At 45.4% G+C, this 19,050-nt stretch overlaps 1 protein-coding gene across 3 annotated transcripts in view; it reads right to left on the bottom strand.

Annotated features, from left to right (window-relative positions):
• Window positions 1-19,050, bottom strand: part of LANCL2 (LanC like 2) — a 42,304-nt gene that overhangs the window by 11,433 nt on the left and 11,821 nt on the right. For all 3 annotated transcript variants that reach the window (XM_021079342.1, XM_021079344.1, XM_021079343.1), the window contains exons 2-7: window positions 15,067-15,184; window positions 7,971-8,178; window positions 7,023-7,170; window positions 5,520-5,666; window positions 1,699-1,881; window positions 101-277 (exon numbers count right to left, since the gene is read on the bottom strand). In XM_021079342.1, the coding sequence (XP_020935001.1) occupies window positions 101-277; window positions 1,699-1,881; window positions 5,520-5,666; window positions 7,023-7,170; window positions 7,971-8,178; window positions 15,067-15,184 (981 nt within the window). The remainder of the gene's footprint in view (window positions 1-100; window positions 278-1,698; window positions 1,882-5,519; window positions 5,667-7,022; window positions 7,171-7,970; window positions 8,179-15,066; window positions 15,185-19,050) is intronic.

The raw sequence follows: 19,050 nt of genomic DNA, 5'->3' as shown, positions 1-19,050 counted from the left end.
ACGGGAGAGACGGTGGGGTCGGGAGAGTCGCCTGCGAGGAAGGAGAGCACTGTGCCTGCTTTGGGGGGTTCGGGAGCTGCTTGCACAGAGATGGTCCCACCTTGCAAGCTCGGTAGAGGTACTTCTTGTCCTGCGTGAGGCGGTAAAGGGAGAGGAAGGAGTAGCCGTTGCCCGCAGTCCCGTGGCAGATGCCGTAGCCCTTGCGCAGCAGGCCCCGCTGCCAAATCACGTCGCTGCACTCCACGGCGTCCCTCAGGTACTTCTCCTCCTTAAACACCTGCGCAGGGAGGAACAAGGCGGTGCTGGAGTTCCCTTGTGGCTTAGTAGGTTAAAGACCTGACACAGCGTCCCTGAGGATAAAGGTTTGATCCCTGGCCTCGCTCAGTGGCTGAAGGATCCAGTGCTGCTGTGGCTGTGGTGTAGGCTGCACCTGCAGCTCCGCTTCAACCCCTAGCCCAGGAAATTCCATATGCCACAGGTGCAGCCCTAAAAGGAAAAACAGAAAATAAAAAAATTCTGAACAATTAGTCTAAATTATGGTGATAATTCCCCACAATTTTCCTAAACAATTTAGAATCACGAAAGGAAACTAAGACTGAGCCCCAGATCAGTTCTTCTTTAATTTTCAGGGAGACACACGAATTCCGCCCCAGTGATTCCATTTATTTCTGCCAAACCAAGAGACTGTGCCAAAACACTAATCAGTCATTGTGGTGACAGCTGTATACTTTGGTGTATCAAGTGTCAATCTCCAACATCAACTACTACAGATAAAAATGCATTAAAAGAAACATAAAATTGCAAAAGAAGCTTTCAACCTATATGGTAGTTCTGAGTCCAGGAGAGAAATCAACAGGACTTTTAATATTGTGCCCCAAAGATCTAGGGTCTGCTACACTTGATCAGCAAAGGTACCGCCCATTTTCCTAGAATCCCCCATGTGGGTAAAAATTCGAATGCCACATCTCTCTCTCATAAATTATTTTGTGATCATTTTGATTTTAAACTCAAATTTATTTATTTATTTTTATTTATTTGTCTTTTTCTTTAGGGCCACACCCATGGCATATGGAGGCTCCCAGGCTAGGGGCAAATCGGAGCTACAGCTGCCGGCCTCCACCACAGCCACAGCACCACAGGATCTGAGCCAAGTCTGTGACCTACACCATAGCTCATGGCAACGCCGGATCCTTAACCCACTGAGTGAGGCCAGGGATCGAACCTGTGTCCTCATGGACGCTAGTTAGCTCTGTTCCCACTGAGCCATGACGGGAACTCCTGAACTCAAATTTAAAAGCTCCTGAATCATCATTATCATCAACTTTGAGCAATAAGCCTTGCTTAGGTTTATTCAAGCAAGGAAATGAGATGATGTGAAGTCAAACAAAAGGCATTTTGGTTAAATACCTACTGCGTCATTGGACATTCATCCTTATTAGAATATAAGTCACTGCTATGCTATGCTAGCATCCAGGTTTTCTTTGGTACATGAATATGATTCCTGCTAAAACACCCACACCTACACTTTTAGCTCTGGCTACAGTGGTGGCGAACAGTAAAATAAAAACACCTTCTGTTTACTAGTAAAAACATGAATTTTAAAAGGTTTCCAGTTTTCAAGCAAATGTGCTTATACCAAGACCAAGCTGAAACCTTAGCAGAGAAGTGCATCTGAGCAGCAGCAGCGGCAGGACTGACCTTGTACGCCTGCATGAGCGTGTGGATGACGCCGGGCGCCCCGTGGCACCAGTGTACCAGGCGGTCTGTCTCGTTGCTTAACGAGGATGGGTAGTTTCCGGATCGGAACCTTTTGTGGCGCATGTAGTCAATACTAGGCTTCACCATCTCTGTCAAGGTTTCTTGGTCCACTTTTGCTGCTGGCTTTAAACAAATAAAAACAAAATATTTTTCTGTAAGTTTTTTCCCCAAAAACCTCTGCATCGTGGCTAATTAGGATCAAAGACCTAGAATACTGAGGAGCGTCTACACTTAGAATTAATTCACTTCTCCGGTTACTCAAGGCCTGGGCAGACCTGTTGATGCTGCAGGTGACACCGAGGGGTGTCTGCTGGAGAATTCCCTCTTGCTCAGGGTGGGCCTTCAAGTGACCGGATGAGGCCCACATTGTGGAGAGCAAACTTCTTTACTGAAAATCCACTTTAACGTGCATCTCACCAAACACACACTCACAGAAACACCTGGAGTAATGTCTGACCAAATATCTGAGCACCACAGCCCCAACAAGTTAACTCATAAAATTTACCACCACAGGAGCTCCTTCGTGGCTCAGCGGGGTAAGGATGCGGTGTTGTCACTGCTGCGGCTCTGGTTACCACTGTGGCGCAGGTTCGATCTCTGGCCCAAGAACTTCTGCGTGCTGCAGGCATGGCCAAAACAGCAAAGACAGTAACCATCACAGACAGCAGCTAACTTTGTTATGGGGACTCTCATATCTTCAAAAAAATTTTTTTTTCTTTTTTTGGCTGCCCCTGCGGCATATGGAAATTCCTGGGCCATGGATCAAATCTGAGCCAGAGCTACCACCTAAGCCGCAACTGCAGGATACTGGGTCCTTAACCCACTGTGCCGGGCCGGGGAGCAAACCGGCACCTCCACAGAGACAAGCCAGACGATTAACCCACCGTGCCACAGCGGGAACTCCTATAAATCAGGGTGCTGGGGTGGGAGACAGGCTGTGGCAGCAGGGAGGTCTCCCCACCGACCGTGTGGACAGTCGTGAAGCCCCGCTGCCAGTTCTGTGCTTCCCTTCACCTCGCCTCTACGCCTGGCGTGCTGGAGCTAACAGAACTGGCTCGATTCCCCAGACCACCTCTGCTGTCTCCAGTCACCTCCCTGCAGGGTGACCCCACTGCAGAGGTCCAGCTAGGCCACCAAAGACAGCGGCCCAGACCTCACCCCCACCCAAACACCAGACTGGCACCGCCTTCAACGGCACACGGCACTTTCTCTCTTTTTTTAAAATTCCCTTTTTGGCCATACCCGAAGCATACGGAAGTTTCCGGGCCAGGAATCGAATCTGGGCCACAGCCTTGACCTATGCCGACGCTGTGGCAGCACTGATTCTTAACTCTCTGAACCCATGCCACGGCTGCAGAGACCACACTCGATCTTTCACCCACTGTGCCACAGCAGGAACTCCGGCACATGGAGCTCCACCTTCCTGAGCGCTGGGGTTCTGCAGGACCAACCGGCTTGCTCCTGGCTGGCATCCTCCTCAGACAGCTGGTACCATCAATCTCTGTCCTGTTGGGTCACCTACAGTCCCTTCATCTGTTCTCAGCCTACATGTTTGTCAGGTGGGGCTCCAGAAGTCTCTGAGTCTCATCAAAGAAGCTGGGTGTCTGTCTTCCTGGTTTTGAGATGATTTTCAAAAGGCAACTCTCTTTATCCTGTCATCGTGAAAGTGGAGTTCTGTTTAAGTGATATTCTGAAAGTTTCTGTTTATGCTGTTCTGAGCATAATGAAACCAAGCATGGAGCCACTGCACCCCCAGGCTGGCACCAGGCTCGATGCCAAGGAGGGGTGTGGGCGGCCGGCCCTCTGAGACCAGCTCTGGCACAGCGCTGCTTAGTGACCACGAGGACACAGCTTAACAGGATCCTTATTCAACAGTGTTTCCCTGTTTTCCACTTTAAGAGCCAATGAGCTGAAAATGTTATGATTTGTGACTCTCTCAAGGAACCCCGTAATAGCTAAAAAATTAGGTTTATTTTTTAATAAACCTAAAGCTAAATTAGCTTATTTTTTATTAATGTGATTCTCATTTGATTACATTTCTCCTAAAGGTATTACCACTTTAAAAAAAAAAAAAAAGGTTCAAAAGCCACTGTTAAAACAATTATTTGGGAAAATAAAGAAAAATGGAGCGTCTACCAACCGTCCAGAATAACACCGTCATTTTTAAAGGAAGTATGGAGTTCTGGTTATTTTGGAAATGTGTGCCCACACTATAAACAAACTTCACAAATTGGAATGTAGGCATTGTTTATTTTCTACAATAAACAAAGATATCTAATCACTGTAAAAGGAAGTTTCGGTCCCGTGCAGATACGACCACCTACTTTCTCTAGTGAGTAGCAGCATGATGCAGAAGATTTTTTTTAAAAAAGGAATTTTTAAGTAAAAAATTTAAAAGGACTATAATGGGCTTTTACTTAAAAAGATCTAAATGTGAATCCATGCTCCCAGACTCACTAGCGTTGCAGTTTTCACAAGTTTATTGAGCGCTGTTACGGGTATGAGAGAACAAAGAAAGGCTTAATGGGAAAGAAAAAAGTGCAGCTAGACCTTGTTTTACTGTTCTTTTCTTTATTGCGCTTCATTTGATTTTTTTTTAAACAAATGGAAGGTCTGTGGCAACCCCCGAATCAGGCAAGTCTATCGTCATCATTTTTTCAACATCGATTGCTCATTTTTTATCACCATGAAACATTCTGGTCATTCTAGCAGTATCTCACACTTTCTCATTGTTTTTATTGTATCTGTTAGGGTCATCTGTCATCAGTGATCTCTGATGTTACTACTACAAAGAGATTACAATTCACTGAAGGCTCAGGATGGTTAAGCATTTTTTAGCAATAAAATATTTTAAAATTCAAGTATATACATGTGTTTTAAAGATGACGCTATTTATTGCACACTTAAGAGACCACACTATAGTGTAAACAACGTTCTATATGCAATGGGCAGGGACTCACTTCACTGTGGTATCGGCTTCACCGAAGTGGTCAGCAACTGAGCCGTGACGTCTCTGAGGCCTGCTTGCAGGCTGCACATGGGCAGAGAAGGGACCTGCAGGCCATAAGGCCGGAAGCAGGTGAGGCAACATTTGGGGTATGGTCTTTGCTTGGCGGAAGAATCAGTATCTAATTCAGCAGATGTCAGGGATGATTCAGAGACAAGAGCACAGCCACAGCAACAAACCAGTTAAAAATTTTGAACACAACTGACAGCAAGCTGGGGGAATCTGAATACCAAAAGGTCTTTGCCCTTGTCTGGATTCTAGAAGGCCTTTCTGCTCCTTGAAGGTTTTCCTCTATTAAAAGAGCAGGAGATGGAGTTCCTGCTGTGGTGCACTGGGTTAAGAATCCAACAACACCAGCTTGGGTCTCTGCAGGTTCAATCCCTGGCTTGGTGCAGTGGGTTAAGGATCTGGCGTTGCTGCAGTTGTGGTGTACATTGCAGGTGTGGCCCGGATTCAATCCCTGGCCTGGGAACTTCCAAATGCCATGGGTGAAGCCATAACATAATTTAAAAAGAGCAGGAGGACATGGTGAAGTGTGGGCAACAGACACCTAACCCAGCACAGAACTGCACACGGGACGTGCTCACGGCTCAGGGCTTGGGGACCACACAGAGCTCAAGGACCATGACTCAGAGAAGGACCCTTGTTTCAGGGGCTGCCCACTTGGTCTGCAGCACGCTTTCAGTCCCAGGTCCCATCCGAGCTAACTCTGCGGAATGTAGCTACTGCATCAGTACTGCAGAGGCTCGCTCACCTGCATTAGCATGTAGTAGATCCCAGCCATGCCATGGGCGGCTCCGACGTACTGCTTCCTGTGCCACTGGTACAACAGGGGGCAGCGCTCGGCCTTCCTTTCTTCCTTTGACAAAGTCTTGCCCGAATCAATAATAGCATCGACCACCTACAGAGGCGAGACGGCTTAAGTCTAAAAACTTACACGCAGTCTGTTCTAGTCTAATTAACAGTAACATATGCCTTTAGAGAGATTACGTAACCTAAAATCTTTACGGTCTGTAGCCAACACTGCTGTCTTCAATTTATAAATACGTACATACACACAGGCAGAGAGAAATCAGAAGATGATGTCGGAGCAGAAAAGTATATTAAGAAGTAGAACCAAGAAATCAAAAGGTCTTTGTATGAACAGGTTACTGGAGCCCCAGAAACCTTCCTATGAAAACTACCCCACACGACTTAGTTGCTCCGTAGCTTCAATGTTTTCCCCGGAAGACTGGCAAGTATAGCTGGTCCTCCGTATCTGCCGTGGGTTCCTTACCCACAGATTTAATCAACCTCTGATCAAAAATATTGGGAAAAAATCCCAGAAAGTTCCACAAAGCAGAACTTGAATTTGCTGCTCATGGGCAGTGGTTTACATAGCATTTGCAGGGTGCAAGGTATTCGAAGTAACCTGGAGAAGATTTAAAGTCCAGGGAGGTCGTGCAGTTTACACACAAACACTGCACCCCTTTATGGAAGGGACTTCAGCATCCCGGGATTTTGGTGTCTGAGGGGCGGTCCTGGAGCCTCTCCCCAGCGGGTGCTGAGGGAGGACCCTTCATCTCCCAGGCGGGAGGAACTGGCTTCACTGATGAAAGGCTAAGGAAATGAGGTCTGTTACAGGGTTTCAGATCAAAAGAAGAGTATCACATCGGTAACGACGAGGCAGCCAAGACACTAAATGTTTCCCCACGTCCTCTCCCCCTGCGCCCTCCCGGGAGCAGTGCTCCGAAGCTTTCGCCAGGCACCTGGCTCCGGGGGTACAGACACCTGCACACAACCATCCGGCTGCGGTGCGGAAGTGGGAGGTGGGCAACTTCGAGTTCTCGGCCTTCGAAGGAAGCTGCTCACCAGCCACTTCCTCACCGGGCCCCTGGCTGAGGGCGCTCGGCTCACTCTGGTCACGCGGACAAGGGCACGGCCCCAGGATAAGGCGGAACCAGACAGACGAAGGGCGTCCCCAGCGCGGCTGCCCGGACTGCCTCCCAGTTCAGACGCCTCAAGGAAAGGAAAGAGACATTCTCTCTTTACGAAGCTGCTGTTTGCTTCGAGTAAAAACAGGTGAATGAACACAGGCCTAAATTAAAAGAAAAACCTTCCCTGGGGGGAAAAAACGGGAGCTATTTATCATTTTACGAGCGATCTTGGGCAAGGACTCCTCCTAGAAGCAGAGTCCGTCCAGGCACCGCGGTAACTGGGTGCTGGCAGGCGGCTGCGCGGGGGACGGGACCCGGCGGCGGGCGCGCTCCCTCGGTACCTCTTTGATGGCTGATTCGCACACGGCGCCCGGACCCATCTCCGTGTTCACATAGAGCAAGGCGTACAGGTAGCCCGCGCGGCCGAAAAGCAGCTCATCGGGAAGGTCCGAGTCGCGGCAGACGATGGTTCTCTGGAGCTGCAGGAGTCTGCCCAGCAAGAAAAACTCTGTTTTCCCAGCCAATGTCTAAAACGTCTCTTCCTGGAACTGTAACCAACCCTACGACTCTAGGAATTCTCTCTTATTATTTGGAATTTAAAACTGATTTTAAAAAATCCCCCCCCAAAAAAAAGGAAAACAAAAACTCCCCCCTACAAAACCAAACAAAAACATCTCCCAGATATCAAAATCAATAATAAAAGATCTTTCTGTTCAAAAGTTCCACATTTATATCTAAAAAGTATAAGATATAATCCAGAATTACAATAAAGTGATTTAAAATCTTAACGAAATGTTACTAAAATGTAGCCAATGCTTGGAAATGAGCTTGAGTCACCCCATCTCTAATGAAGATAAACAGACAAGCAAGTGTTGGACACTCTACTAGACCACGGCAGTGAGCCCTGATTTTTGCTGCTTCAAAAGAGAACCTAAACCAATAGGTGAAACAATTCACCAACTGTTCCCTAACAACTGAACCTAAGAATAACTTAGTTACTAGAGTGAATCCAAGGCATATAAGCAAACTTTCATTCACTGAAGGCAACCAAAGATTACTTAGGAAAAAACATGCTGTATTCCTCCCTCAAATGAAGGCAAACACGTGCCTGGACAGAAAGGGAGCCTATGATCCCACCATTATTTATGCTCAAGATTATTATACACACTCTTCACTTCTTGCAAAGATCTGTTTGCAAAAGTAGATGAATTAAAAAACAAATTCATTTTTGAGTATCCTTCTATAAGACTGAGAAGTTGGAGGAAATACTTCCAGTTTTAAAAACTCACTTTGTGATGCATTCCTGGGACTCGCCATCACTTTTGAGTTTGTGATACACCACAGCTCCGACGGCCAGGGGCCCGGCATCTCCACAGAGGAAAGTGACCCTCCGGCCGTTCAGATTCCGAAGTGTTCTTTTTACGTAATCCAGGGATCGGAGCAGATAGTTCTGGTCACATGTGACCCGGTACAATTGAAGGTACAAAAGGGCTATGCCTGGAATAATTCCCCACCCCAAAGAAAAGCATTACTACTGCCTTTTCTTTTTACCTTGAACACATTATAAAAATCTACATAAAAAATCTACATAAAGCCTGTGTTTCAAATGACAGGATATGCTTCTTAAAAATGGAGAAAAAGAAGAATGCAGGGTAGAAAAAAATTAAAGCAAGTTTAAATGTATTCCTTTTTTTTTTTTTTTAAATGGCAGTACCTGCAATACATGGAAGTTCCCAGGCCAGGAGTCAAATTGGAGCTGCAGCTGCTGGCCTACGTCACAGACACTCTAACATCACATCTGAGCCACACTTGTGACCTAAGGCAACGCTGGATCCTTAACCCACTGAGCAAGGCCAGGGATTGAATCCACATCTTCGAGCAGACAACGTCAAGTCCCTAACCCACTGAGCTACAATGGGAGCTCCTCCATTGTTTCCTTAGTCTCTCTTTCACTTACTTCTGCTCGGATCTTTATGATTTCTCTCCTCTATTAACTCTGGGTTTTGTTTTCTCTAGTAGCTTTAGGCATAAGGTTGGGTTGTTTTCTGGAGATATTTACTGTTTTCCTGAGGTAAGGCTGTATCACTATAAAATTCCCTCTAGGAACTGCTTTTGCTGTATCCCAAAAATTCTGGATTATTGTGTTTTCCTTTCCATTTGTCTCTAGGTATTTTTCAATTTCCTCTTTGATTTCTTCAGTGATCACATTGGCTGTTCAGTAGTGTATTGTTTAGTATCCACATGTTTGTGTTTTTTGCAGGTTTTTTTCCTGCAGTTGATTTCTAATTTCATGGCATTGTGATCAGAAAAGATGCTTGATATAATTTCAGTTTTCTTAAATTCACTGAGGCTTGCTTTGTGGTCCAGGCTGTGATCTATCCTAGAAAATGTTCTGAATGCACCTGAAAAGAATGCATATTCTGCTGCTTTTAGATGGAGTGCTCTATAAATATCAATTAAGTCTACCTGGTCTAATGTGTCTTTTTTTTTTTTTTTTGGGTCTTTTTTTGCTGTTTCTTGGGCCACTCAAGGGGCATATGGAGGTTCCCAGGCTAGGGGTCCAATCGGAGCTGTGGCCGCTGGCCTATGCCAGAGCCACAGCAACACGGGATCCGAGCCGCGTCTGCAACCTACACCACAGCTCACAGCAACGCCAGATCCTTAACCCAATGAGCAAGTCCAGGGACCGTACCCGCAACCTCATGGTTCCTAGTTGGATTCGTTAACCACTGCGCCACAATGGGAACTCCTAATGTGTCATTTTTAAGGCCTGTATTTCCTTATTCATTTTCTTTCCGATCTATCCACTGATATATGTGGGGTGTTAGAAGACTGATGATTTCTCTCTTTATGTTCATTAATATTTTCCTTATATATTGAGGTGCTCCTATGTTGGTTATATTTACAATTGTTTTATCTTCTTGGATTGATCCTTTGATCAGTATGTAGTATCTGTCTTTGTCTCTTGTAACAGTCTTTATTTGAAAGTCTACTTTGTCTAATATTAAGTATTTCAACTCTGGCTTTCTTTTGATTTCCATTTGTGTGAAATACTTCTTCCATCCTCTTACTTTCTGCATGTATCTGTGTATGTCTCTAAATCTGAAGTGGGTCTCTTGTAGGCAGCAGATATACAGGTCTTGTTTTTGTATCCACTCAGCCAGTCTGTATCTTTTGGTTGGAGCATTTAGTCTGTTTACATTTAGAATAACTATCACTATGTATGTATGTTCCTACTGCCATTTTGTTAATTGTTTTGAATTTCCTTTTGTAGGTCTCCCCGCCAGCGCCCGCAAATTTCTTCGTTTTCTCCTGTGGTTTGATGACTATCTTTAGTGTTATGGAATCCTTTTTCTTTTTTGTGTGTATAGCTATTACAGACTTTTCTAGTTTTCCAGTTACCACGGGCTTTTTCCACATGAGTCTATATGTGATTGTTTTAAGTTGCTGACTTCTTAATTGCGAATGTATTTTTAAAACCTTGCATTTATTAATCCCCCTTTCATGACTACTGTTTTTGATATCATATTTTGGATCAAACTGTTTTGTATATCTCTTAATGCTTACTGCAGATATACGTGATTTTTATCATTTTTGTCTTTTAACCTCCCTACTAGCTTTGCATGTGGATGTCTTCCTAATGTCACTGCAGGTTTGCCCTTACCAGTGAGCTCTTCCAGTCTGTAATCTTCTTGTTTCTAGTTGTGGCCTTTTCTTTTCTGCCTAGAGAAGTCCCTTTAGCATTTGGTGTAAAGCTGATTTGGTAGTGCTGAATTCTTTTAGCTTTTGCTTGTCTGTAAAGCTTTTGATTTTTCCATCAAATCTGAGTGAGGGCCTTGCCGTGTGGAGGATTCTGGGTGCAGGGTTTTTTTTTTTTTTTTTTTTTTCTTTCATCATTTTAAGTACACATGTCACTCCCTTCTGGACTGCAGAGTTTCTGCTGAAAAATCAGCTATTGGCCTTGTAGGAGTTCCCTTGAATGTTATTTGTTGGTTTCCCCTTGTTGTTTTTAATATTCACTCTTTCATTTTTGTCATTCTGATTATAATGTGTTGTGGTGGATTCCTCTGTGGGTCAATACCACATGGGACTTTTTGTGTTCCTGGACTTGGGTGACTGTTTCTGTGCCCAGGTTAGGGAAATTTTCAGCCAATGTCTCTTCAATTATTTTCTCAGCCCCCCCTTCTTCCGGGACCCCTATAATGTGACTATTATCATGCTTGATGTTGTCACAGAGATGTCAAACTGTCCCCAATTCTTTACATTCCTTTTCCTGTTTGGTGGCAGTGACGTCCACCACTTTGTCCTCCAGCTCACTGATGCAATCTTCTGCCTCATTTAGTCTACTACTGGTTCCTTCCAGTGTATCTTCCATTTCCGTTACTGTATCCATTAATTCTGTTTGGTTATTCTTTAAATTTTCTAATTCTTTGCTAAAAAACTTCAAATTTCTCACTCTGTGCATCCATCCTCCCAAGTTACTGGATCATCCTTATGCTCACCACTCGGGATGCTTTCTCAGGTAGCTGCCCATCTCCACATCAGTGAGTTCTTCTGTTCTTTTATCTTGCTGCTTCATCTGTAACATATTTCTCTGTTGCCTCATTCTGTCTGAATTGCTCTTTGCATCTTTATGGTGTGATAGGTTGGTTACCTATCTCGACTTTGGAGAAGTGGCCCTCTACAGGAGATGTTCTACATGTCCCAGCAGTGCACTCCTTTCTTGTCCCCTAGGCCCAGGGGCCAGCTGATCCCAGGGCAGGGTCTGGCCTGTGTTTGTGGACTTGGTCTGAAGCTGTGAGACTGTAGTTTTCTTACTTCTGCTGTCTGCCCACTGGTGAGTGAGGCTGGCCTAGAGGCTTGTTCAGGCTTCCTGGTGAGCAGAGCTGGATCTTGGCCCTCTGGTAGGCAAGGTCATGTCCAGGGGCGAGTCTAGAGTTAGCTGTAGGTTCAGGAAGTCTTTAGGCAGCCTGTCTGCTGATTGGTGGGGCTATATCCCCACCCAGTTTGTTGTTTGACCTGAAGTGTCCCAGTACTGGAGCCAAAATGTTAGCCTCCAGGACAGCGCATGCAGATGAATGCTCCCCAATATATCCTCCACCAGTGTCTATCTCCCCCCCCCCGGAGGGGGAATTTGGGGGCACAGACACCCTCTGCCTCCCCAGGAGACCCTCTAAGACCAACAGGTAGGTCTGGCCCAGACTCCTATCAAATTACTGCTTTTACCCTTGGTGTGCATGAGACTTTGTGTGTACCCTTTAAGGGCGAAGCTTCTATTTCCCCCAAATTTGTGGAGCTCCTGCAATCTAACCACAATGACCTTCAAAGCCAGATGCTCGGGGGGCTCCTCTTCCTAGAGCAGGAAGACGTGGGGTTCAGAACTCTCACTCCTGTGGGAGAACCTCTGTGATATAATTCAGTTCGTGGGTCTCCAACCCAGGGGTATGGGAGTTGATTATACTGCAAGTTCATTTCTTCTACCGGACCTGTGGTTCCTTCTTTATGCCTTTAGCTGCAGAAGGTCTTTTCTAGTAGGTTTCAGTCTTTTTCTACAATGGCTGCTCTGCAGATTGTTGTGATCTTGGGGTGCTCCTGAGAAGGGGTGAGCTCAGGGTCCTTCTCCAAGATCTTGGCTGCTCTCGCGTGGGCTGTTTTGTCAGACATCTCTAGCTACGCTTACTCTGTGCATATAGATGTATCCTTCCCCTTCATCTCCAGTGCATGGGGTTTCTGCCACCGTGCCCAGTACACTGCCGAAGCGTACCACTAAATCAATGACGAACTGCTTTTCTTGCTTGTTTGCTTGTTCTCCCCCAAAGAAACCATCAGTGGCACTTCTCATAATGACCAGCAGAGGTCAGTGTGAGAACACAGTGGCTACAGATAAGCAGGTGGGTGGGAGGGCCTCTTCTACTGGGGATCCTGTTAAAATTCAGGTTCTGGAGGTTCTTAATTTCATTAAAGTGTGTTTCTGTTTTCTTTGGTCTTTTTTTTTTTTTTTTTTTTAGGGCCGTACCCATGGCACATGGAGGTTCCCAGGCTAGGAGCTGTAGCCTCTGGCCTACACCACAGCCACAGCAACATCAGATCCAAGCTGCATCTGCAGCCTACACCACAGCCCACGGCAATGCCAGATCCTTAACCCACTGAGTGAGGCCAGGGATCAAACCTGTGCCCTCATGAATGCTAGTCAGATTTATTTCCACTGAGCCCTGACACAGGAATTACTATTTCTGTTTTCTTTAAGCTCATGAGCTCCTTCAAAAAACTAACTTGAATTCTTTATCAGGCAAACCCTAAGTCTCTACTTCTGTGGGAGTGGTTTTTGGAAAGTTATTTCATTATAGGATTATAAATTATTTCTGGTGTTATGTTTCCTTAGTTTTTTCCTGTTCCTTGAAGTCTTGTGTTGCTGTCTTAGCATCTGAAGATGGAGCCACCTCCTCCAGTCTTTCCTGACAACCTTAAGGAAAGAAAGGCCTTTTCTCAGCCTTACCAGGGATTCTCAGACTTTCTTAGACTTTATCTGTGAATATGCCCGCTCCATACTTCCCATTCCCTGTTAGGGAGAATTCTTGAGACTGTATACCTTCTCCTGATTCCACAAAGCCAGGCTGAGGGCTGAGAGCCTCCTATTTACTTTCTCGAGGGCAGTGAGGGATGCTCAAGGGTGTATGCTTTCTCTCAATTTTGCGGAGTTGAGCCAGTTTTCTGCCTTATGCTCACTAACTGTCCACAAGGCTTGCACACCACTCCCCTCGGGGCACACACAGTGATGGGGTGGGTCAGTGTGTGGGTGAGGAACACACACAATGTTGGTGGTGACCCTGGGTCACCTGGAAGGATCCCTCAGTGAGGTGTCCGCAGTGACTCATGGGCAGGCTTCCTGATGGAGTCTGCAAAGTGGGTCTATCTCTGGGCTCTCTGTTCTTTCCTATTCTTCCACCAGTACTACACTGTTTTGATTACTGTAACTTTACAAAAAGTCTTAGAGTCAGATAGTGTCAGTCCCAAGTGCATTCTTCTTCCCCAGCCCTCTCCGAACGCAGAGGGGAGCGGCATGACTGGGGGCAAGGGGCAGCCAGAGCTGGGAGTCAAATCGGAGCCTCCTCAGGACCGGGTCCTCCTGGAGTTTTTTAACTCTCATATTTGCCTGTAGAAATTAATTAATTACAGTTTAGGAGTTCCCAGCGTGGCGCAGCGGAAACGAATCCGACTAGGAACCATGAGGTTTTGGGGTTTGATCCCTGGCCTCGCTCAGTAGGTTACGGATCCGGTGTTGCCGTGAGCTGTGGTGTAGGTCACAGACGTGGCTTGGAACTGGTGTTGCTGTGGCTCTGGCGTAGGCTGGCAGCAGGAGATCTGATTCGACCCCTAGCCTGGGAACCTCCATACGCCGTGGGTGCGGCCCTATAAAGACAAAAGACAAAAAAAAAAAAATAAGTACAGTTTAACGTCCTGTGGTGGTTTCTTCTTATAGGTGTCTGCTCCAGTAAACTGTGATTTTCTCAATGTCCCTCTCTCTTCTATTTTTGGTGCAGCCATTTGTCCTGTGACCCCACATCATGCTGATTTTTAGTATGTTCAGCTTTTCACCTTTTAGGACAGAATGGCAACTTCTAAACTCCTGACATGTCACACCAGAAATTGGAAGTCTTTTCTTTTCTTCTTTTCTTTTTTTTTTTTGCTGTGCCCAGAGCATATGGAAGCTCCTGGGCCAGGGATCAAACTCGCCCCTCAACAGCGACCCAAACCACTGCAGTGACAGCACTGGATCCTTAACCCGAAGTGACACAAGAGAACTCCAATTTAACTCTGGTTTTGTTTTGATTTTTCTTTTTTTCCTTTTTATGGTATTGTATTTTCTGAGGTGTCAGTTCTTTCTTCAATCCCTTGCAAATACACTTTATCACAAAGGTCAAAGACACAAAAGCAAAAAAAACAAAACAAACAAAAAAAACTGACCTTAGAGCAAGTTTGCTCTTATTACACATTTTCAAAAAAGGCTATGCATTAGGTCAGGTAATTAGTGTTACAAAAAGTCTCATGGCATTCAAGCTTCAAGCAGGGAGAGTTTCTTTAAAAATAAAACTATAACGTATCTCATCAATGAAGATAGTTCAAGACGTCTTTTAAAGTGTATAAAATTTTGTCACTTTTTAATTTTTATTTTTATTTTGCTGTACCTGTAACATGTGGAAGTTCCTGGGCCAGGGATGGAACCCACACCACGGCAGCAACCCAAGCCACTGCAGTGACAACACTGAATCCTCAACCGGATACCACACAGGGGCACTCCAAAAATTTTGTCATTTTAAAAGAAGAAAAGTTCAAATCCAAGTCTTACATATCATAATGCCAGTTACTTACATCCCATGGCCTTACCTGTCCAACCCGTGTAAGCAGAGCAATCGTGCGGATCAGCTGTCTTCAGCCCTTCTTCCATCTGCTGTAGAAGATCTTTGATTTTGCTCTGGATCCGCCTTGTGAAATTATGAATGATCTGAGAACCAAAAGAAGCCATAAATTTAAATTGCACAAGGAGTTCCCATGGTGGTGCAGCGGAAATGAATCTGACTAGGAACCATGAGGTTACAGGTTCAATCCCTGGCCTCGCTCAGTGGGTTAAGGATCCGACGTTGCCATGAGCTGTGGCGTAGGTTGTAGACATGGCCAGGATCTGGCACTGTTCTGCTTGTGGCATAGGCCAGCAGCTGCAGTTCCAATTCGACTCCTGGCCTGGGAACTTCCATATGCCACAGGCTTGGCCCCAAAAAGAAAAAAAGAAACAGAAAAAAAGGAGGAGAGAGACAGATTTGACTACACAAACATAAGAAAGATGATTTAAAAATTAATGACAAGGGGGAAATATATGCCATACAAAATACTCTAGAGAAGACTATATAATAATACAGAAATGTAGCTGGAATTTCCGATCACTCAGCAATCAAAGAAATGTAAATAAGTGCCTACTACGGTCTGCGTATCAGATTAACAAATAATAATAAAAAAAATTCACATTAAGTCCCAAAGCTGCTAGGAGCTATATAAACAAGTATGCTTACTCACTGCTGGTGATCCTTCTCAAGGAAAATTTATCAATATTCTCAAACATGCTGCTGACAGTGTTGTCCAGACCTTCCTGCCTTGGACAATTGTGAAATCGCTAGTTGCTACGTCAACTGTTAAGGTGTATTAAAGTGTCAGTGTGTTTGTGAAATTTTTTCTTTCTCCCTTTAGTTCTATCCTCTTTTTCCCCTTTGGTGTCTCTGTAGTTCTGTTATTTGGCATAGACAATTCTCATCAAGAATCGTCCCTCTACGGGACTACGGGGAAGACAGACGGTTTCTTGTCACCAGACGGTTCGGGCTCTCAGGGCAAATTTTGCTGAAACTTGGGATTCTGGACCAACAGCAACCTTAGGAGTTAAATGACAATTGTATACATGTGAAACCTCCAGAGACATTTTCGTAACCCGGGGAGGGATGTGTCTACACTTCAAAGGCAGATGAGAGCCTGGAGCAGGGCGACACTTCCCGGTGGGAGAAGTGAAGACAAACGGGCCCTTTTCAGGCGGAGACTGACTGACATTCCAAAGCCAGTTATTTCCAGAGAAACGCTCTCAGAAAGGGAAGTGGAGACAGTTGCCTCGTTCCCCTTTATAAAAACCACAGAAAACTGATTTTTTCTTTTTCTTGGCTGCCCCGTGGCGCATGGAGTTCCAAGCCCCTGGGGGGCCGTGGGGTCAGTGGCATCTCTGCAGCGCCAGGACACAGGCCCCCCAGTGAGAACCCCAGAAAATGTATTTCTATTCATTCTTTGCCTACAATACAGATTCGGGGTATGCAGGATATTTGACCTGGCTTTCACTGCCTCACAGGCTTTCACTGACCTGAGACACAGGGAAGCACTCACTGGTTATTTTTCGTCTGGTAAATGATAAGTCTCTGATCCAGAAACCTCTTGTGTACATTCAGGAAAAAATTACTAAGTATAAATAGTAAAAATCTAAACTGAGGAGTTCCTGCTGCAGTTCAGCAGCAACGAACCCAGCGAGTATCAGTGGGTGAAGGATCTGGGGTTGCCGTGAGCTGTGGTGTGGGTCACAGGCTCAGCTCAGATCTGGTGTTGCTGTGGCTGTGGTGTAGGCTGGCAGCTGCAGCTCCGATTTGACCCCTAGCTTGGGAACCTCCATATGCCATAGGTGCGGCCCTAAAAAGAAAAAAAAAACTAAACCAAGGTGATGTCAGCATCACAGCAGTAAAACACATCTCTTGTGATCTGGCGTTGGCGCGCCTGTGCCGAAGGCCGCAACTGGGGCTTGGATCTGATCCTTAGCCCGGGAACTCCATATGCCATGGGTGGATAAAAAAGAAAAAAACAGCACCTCCCTTGTTTCTGTCTTCCCCTTTAACAACAAAAACTAGGCATCCATCCACAAACAGCAGTGCCTTGGTGTGAGTCAGGGAACCCAGCGCCTCACAGGGAAGGGCAAATCTAGCCCACTAGAGCATCGGGTGATAAGCAGACAGGCTGCAGCACCTGCTGCAACCCCTAAAGGAGAATGAACTGGTTCTAGCCCCTCTCAGCTACAGTCTGGGAGGGCAGGCAGAACGGCGGTGGAGACAGCTGCCTTCAGATGAGAGAGCCTTTGTGGAAGTCCAGACTTTCAGAGGAGAAGAACCCACACTCCACTGGAGGGGAAAAAAACGGAATCTGGGCGCAGGGGAGTGGAACAGAGGAACAGGCTGTCTCTGCCAGCATCGTCTGAGGCTACAGGTAGAGCATATGGCCAAGGAGATGGCCCATGACTCCTCCCGCACAGGCACGGCAGAGCCACTGCGGGAGTGCCAGGTCTCACCCACCTCTCTCATGTCTCATTACAGAGGGAGTTCCTGACCGGGAGAGGCAGCAAGTCAGGAGAGCAGCACGGAAGATGCCCAAAGGGCATGAAAGGCATGCAGTGCCCGCTGGTGTGCTCTGAACTCCATCAGGTACACGAAAAATCAAGGAGACATGACACCACCAAAGGTTCCCAATAATTTCCCAAAAATTGTCAAATCACAAGACATGAAAATCCAGTATTTATAAAATAAAGAATTCAAAACAGCCGTTTTGGGGGGTTGGCGTATGCACACTGAGGTATACGGAATGATTGGCCAACAGGGACCTGCTGTACAGCACAGCAAACTCCACCCAATATTCCGTGATCATCTGTGTGGGGAAAGAATCTGAAAGAGAATGGATGTGTGTATATGTACCACTGAATCACTTTGTTGCTCAGCAGAAACTATCACAACATTGTAAATCAACTGTGCTTCAATAAAACTTAAAAAGCGGCTGTTTTAAGGAAACTCAATGAGCTACAAGAAAACACAGAAAGATAATTCAATGAAGTAAAAAAAGTGCATGGTCACGAGGAGAAAATTAAACCAACATCATATGCTATCACTTACATGTGGAATCTAAAAAAAGGACACAATGAACTTCTTTGCAGAACAGACAGTGACTCACAGACTTTGAAAAACTTATGGTTTCCAAAGGAGATGGGTGGAGGGTAGGGAGATGCACTGGGGTTTGGGATGGAAATGCTATAAAATGGGGTTGTGATGATTGTTGTACATCTATAAATGTAATAAAATTAAGTAATTAAAAAAAGATGAGAAATTTAAAGAAAAGGAACAACTGGAAAAAAAAAACAAAGAGAAATTATGGAGCTTAACAATTTAATGAATGAAATGAAAAATGCAATAGAGAGCATTGAAAGCAGAGCAGATCAAATAGGATCAATAAGAGAGATAGGAACTTTGAAATAGCCCAATCTGAAGAGAAAAAAGAAAAAAGAATGAAAAAGAATGAAGAAAGCTGACATGATCTATGAGACATCTCAAAAAAACTAATTTCTAAATCATTAGAGTTCCAGAAGGAAAAGTGAGGAAGAAAGGGGGCAGAAAACTTATTTATTTATTTATTTATTTATTTGCCTTTTGTAGGACCGCTCCCGCGGCATATGGAGGTTCCCAGGCCAGGGGTCGAATCAGAGCTGTAGCCACCGGCCTACGCCAGAGCCACAGCAACTCAGGATCCGAGCCACGTCTGTGACCTACACCACAGCTCACGGCAACGCCGGGTCCTTAACCCATTGAGCAAGCCAGGGATCGAACCCGCAACCTCATGGTTCCTAGTCGGATTCATTAACCAACTGTGCCACGACGGGAACTCCAAGGGTGCCCATTCTAACCCCTCTTGCTCAACATAGTTCTGGAAGTCCTGGCTAGAGCAATCAGGCAAGATAAAGAATTAAGAGGCATTCAAATCAGAAAGGAGGAAGTAAAATTGTCTATATTTACCGATATGATCTTATATACA

Source organism: Sus scrofa, chromosome 18 (assembly GCF_000003025.6).
Source record: "Sus scrofa isolate TJ Tabasco breed Duroc chromosome 18, Sscrofa11.1, whole genome shotgun sequence".
Lineage (NCBI taxonomy): Eukaryota > Metazoa > Chordata > Mammalia > Artiodactyla > Suidae > Sus > Sus scrofa.
The sequence above is the reverse complement of the archived record's forward strand: the minus strand, read 5'-3'. Positions and strand labels throughout refer to the sequence as shown.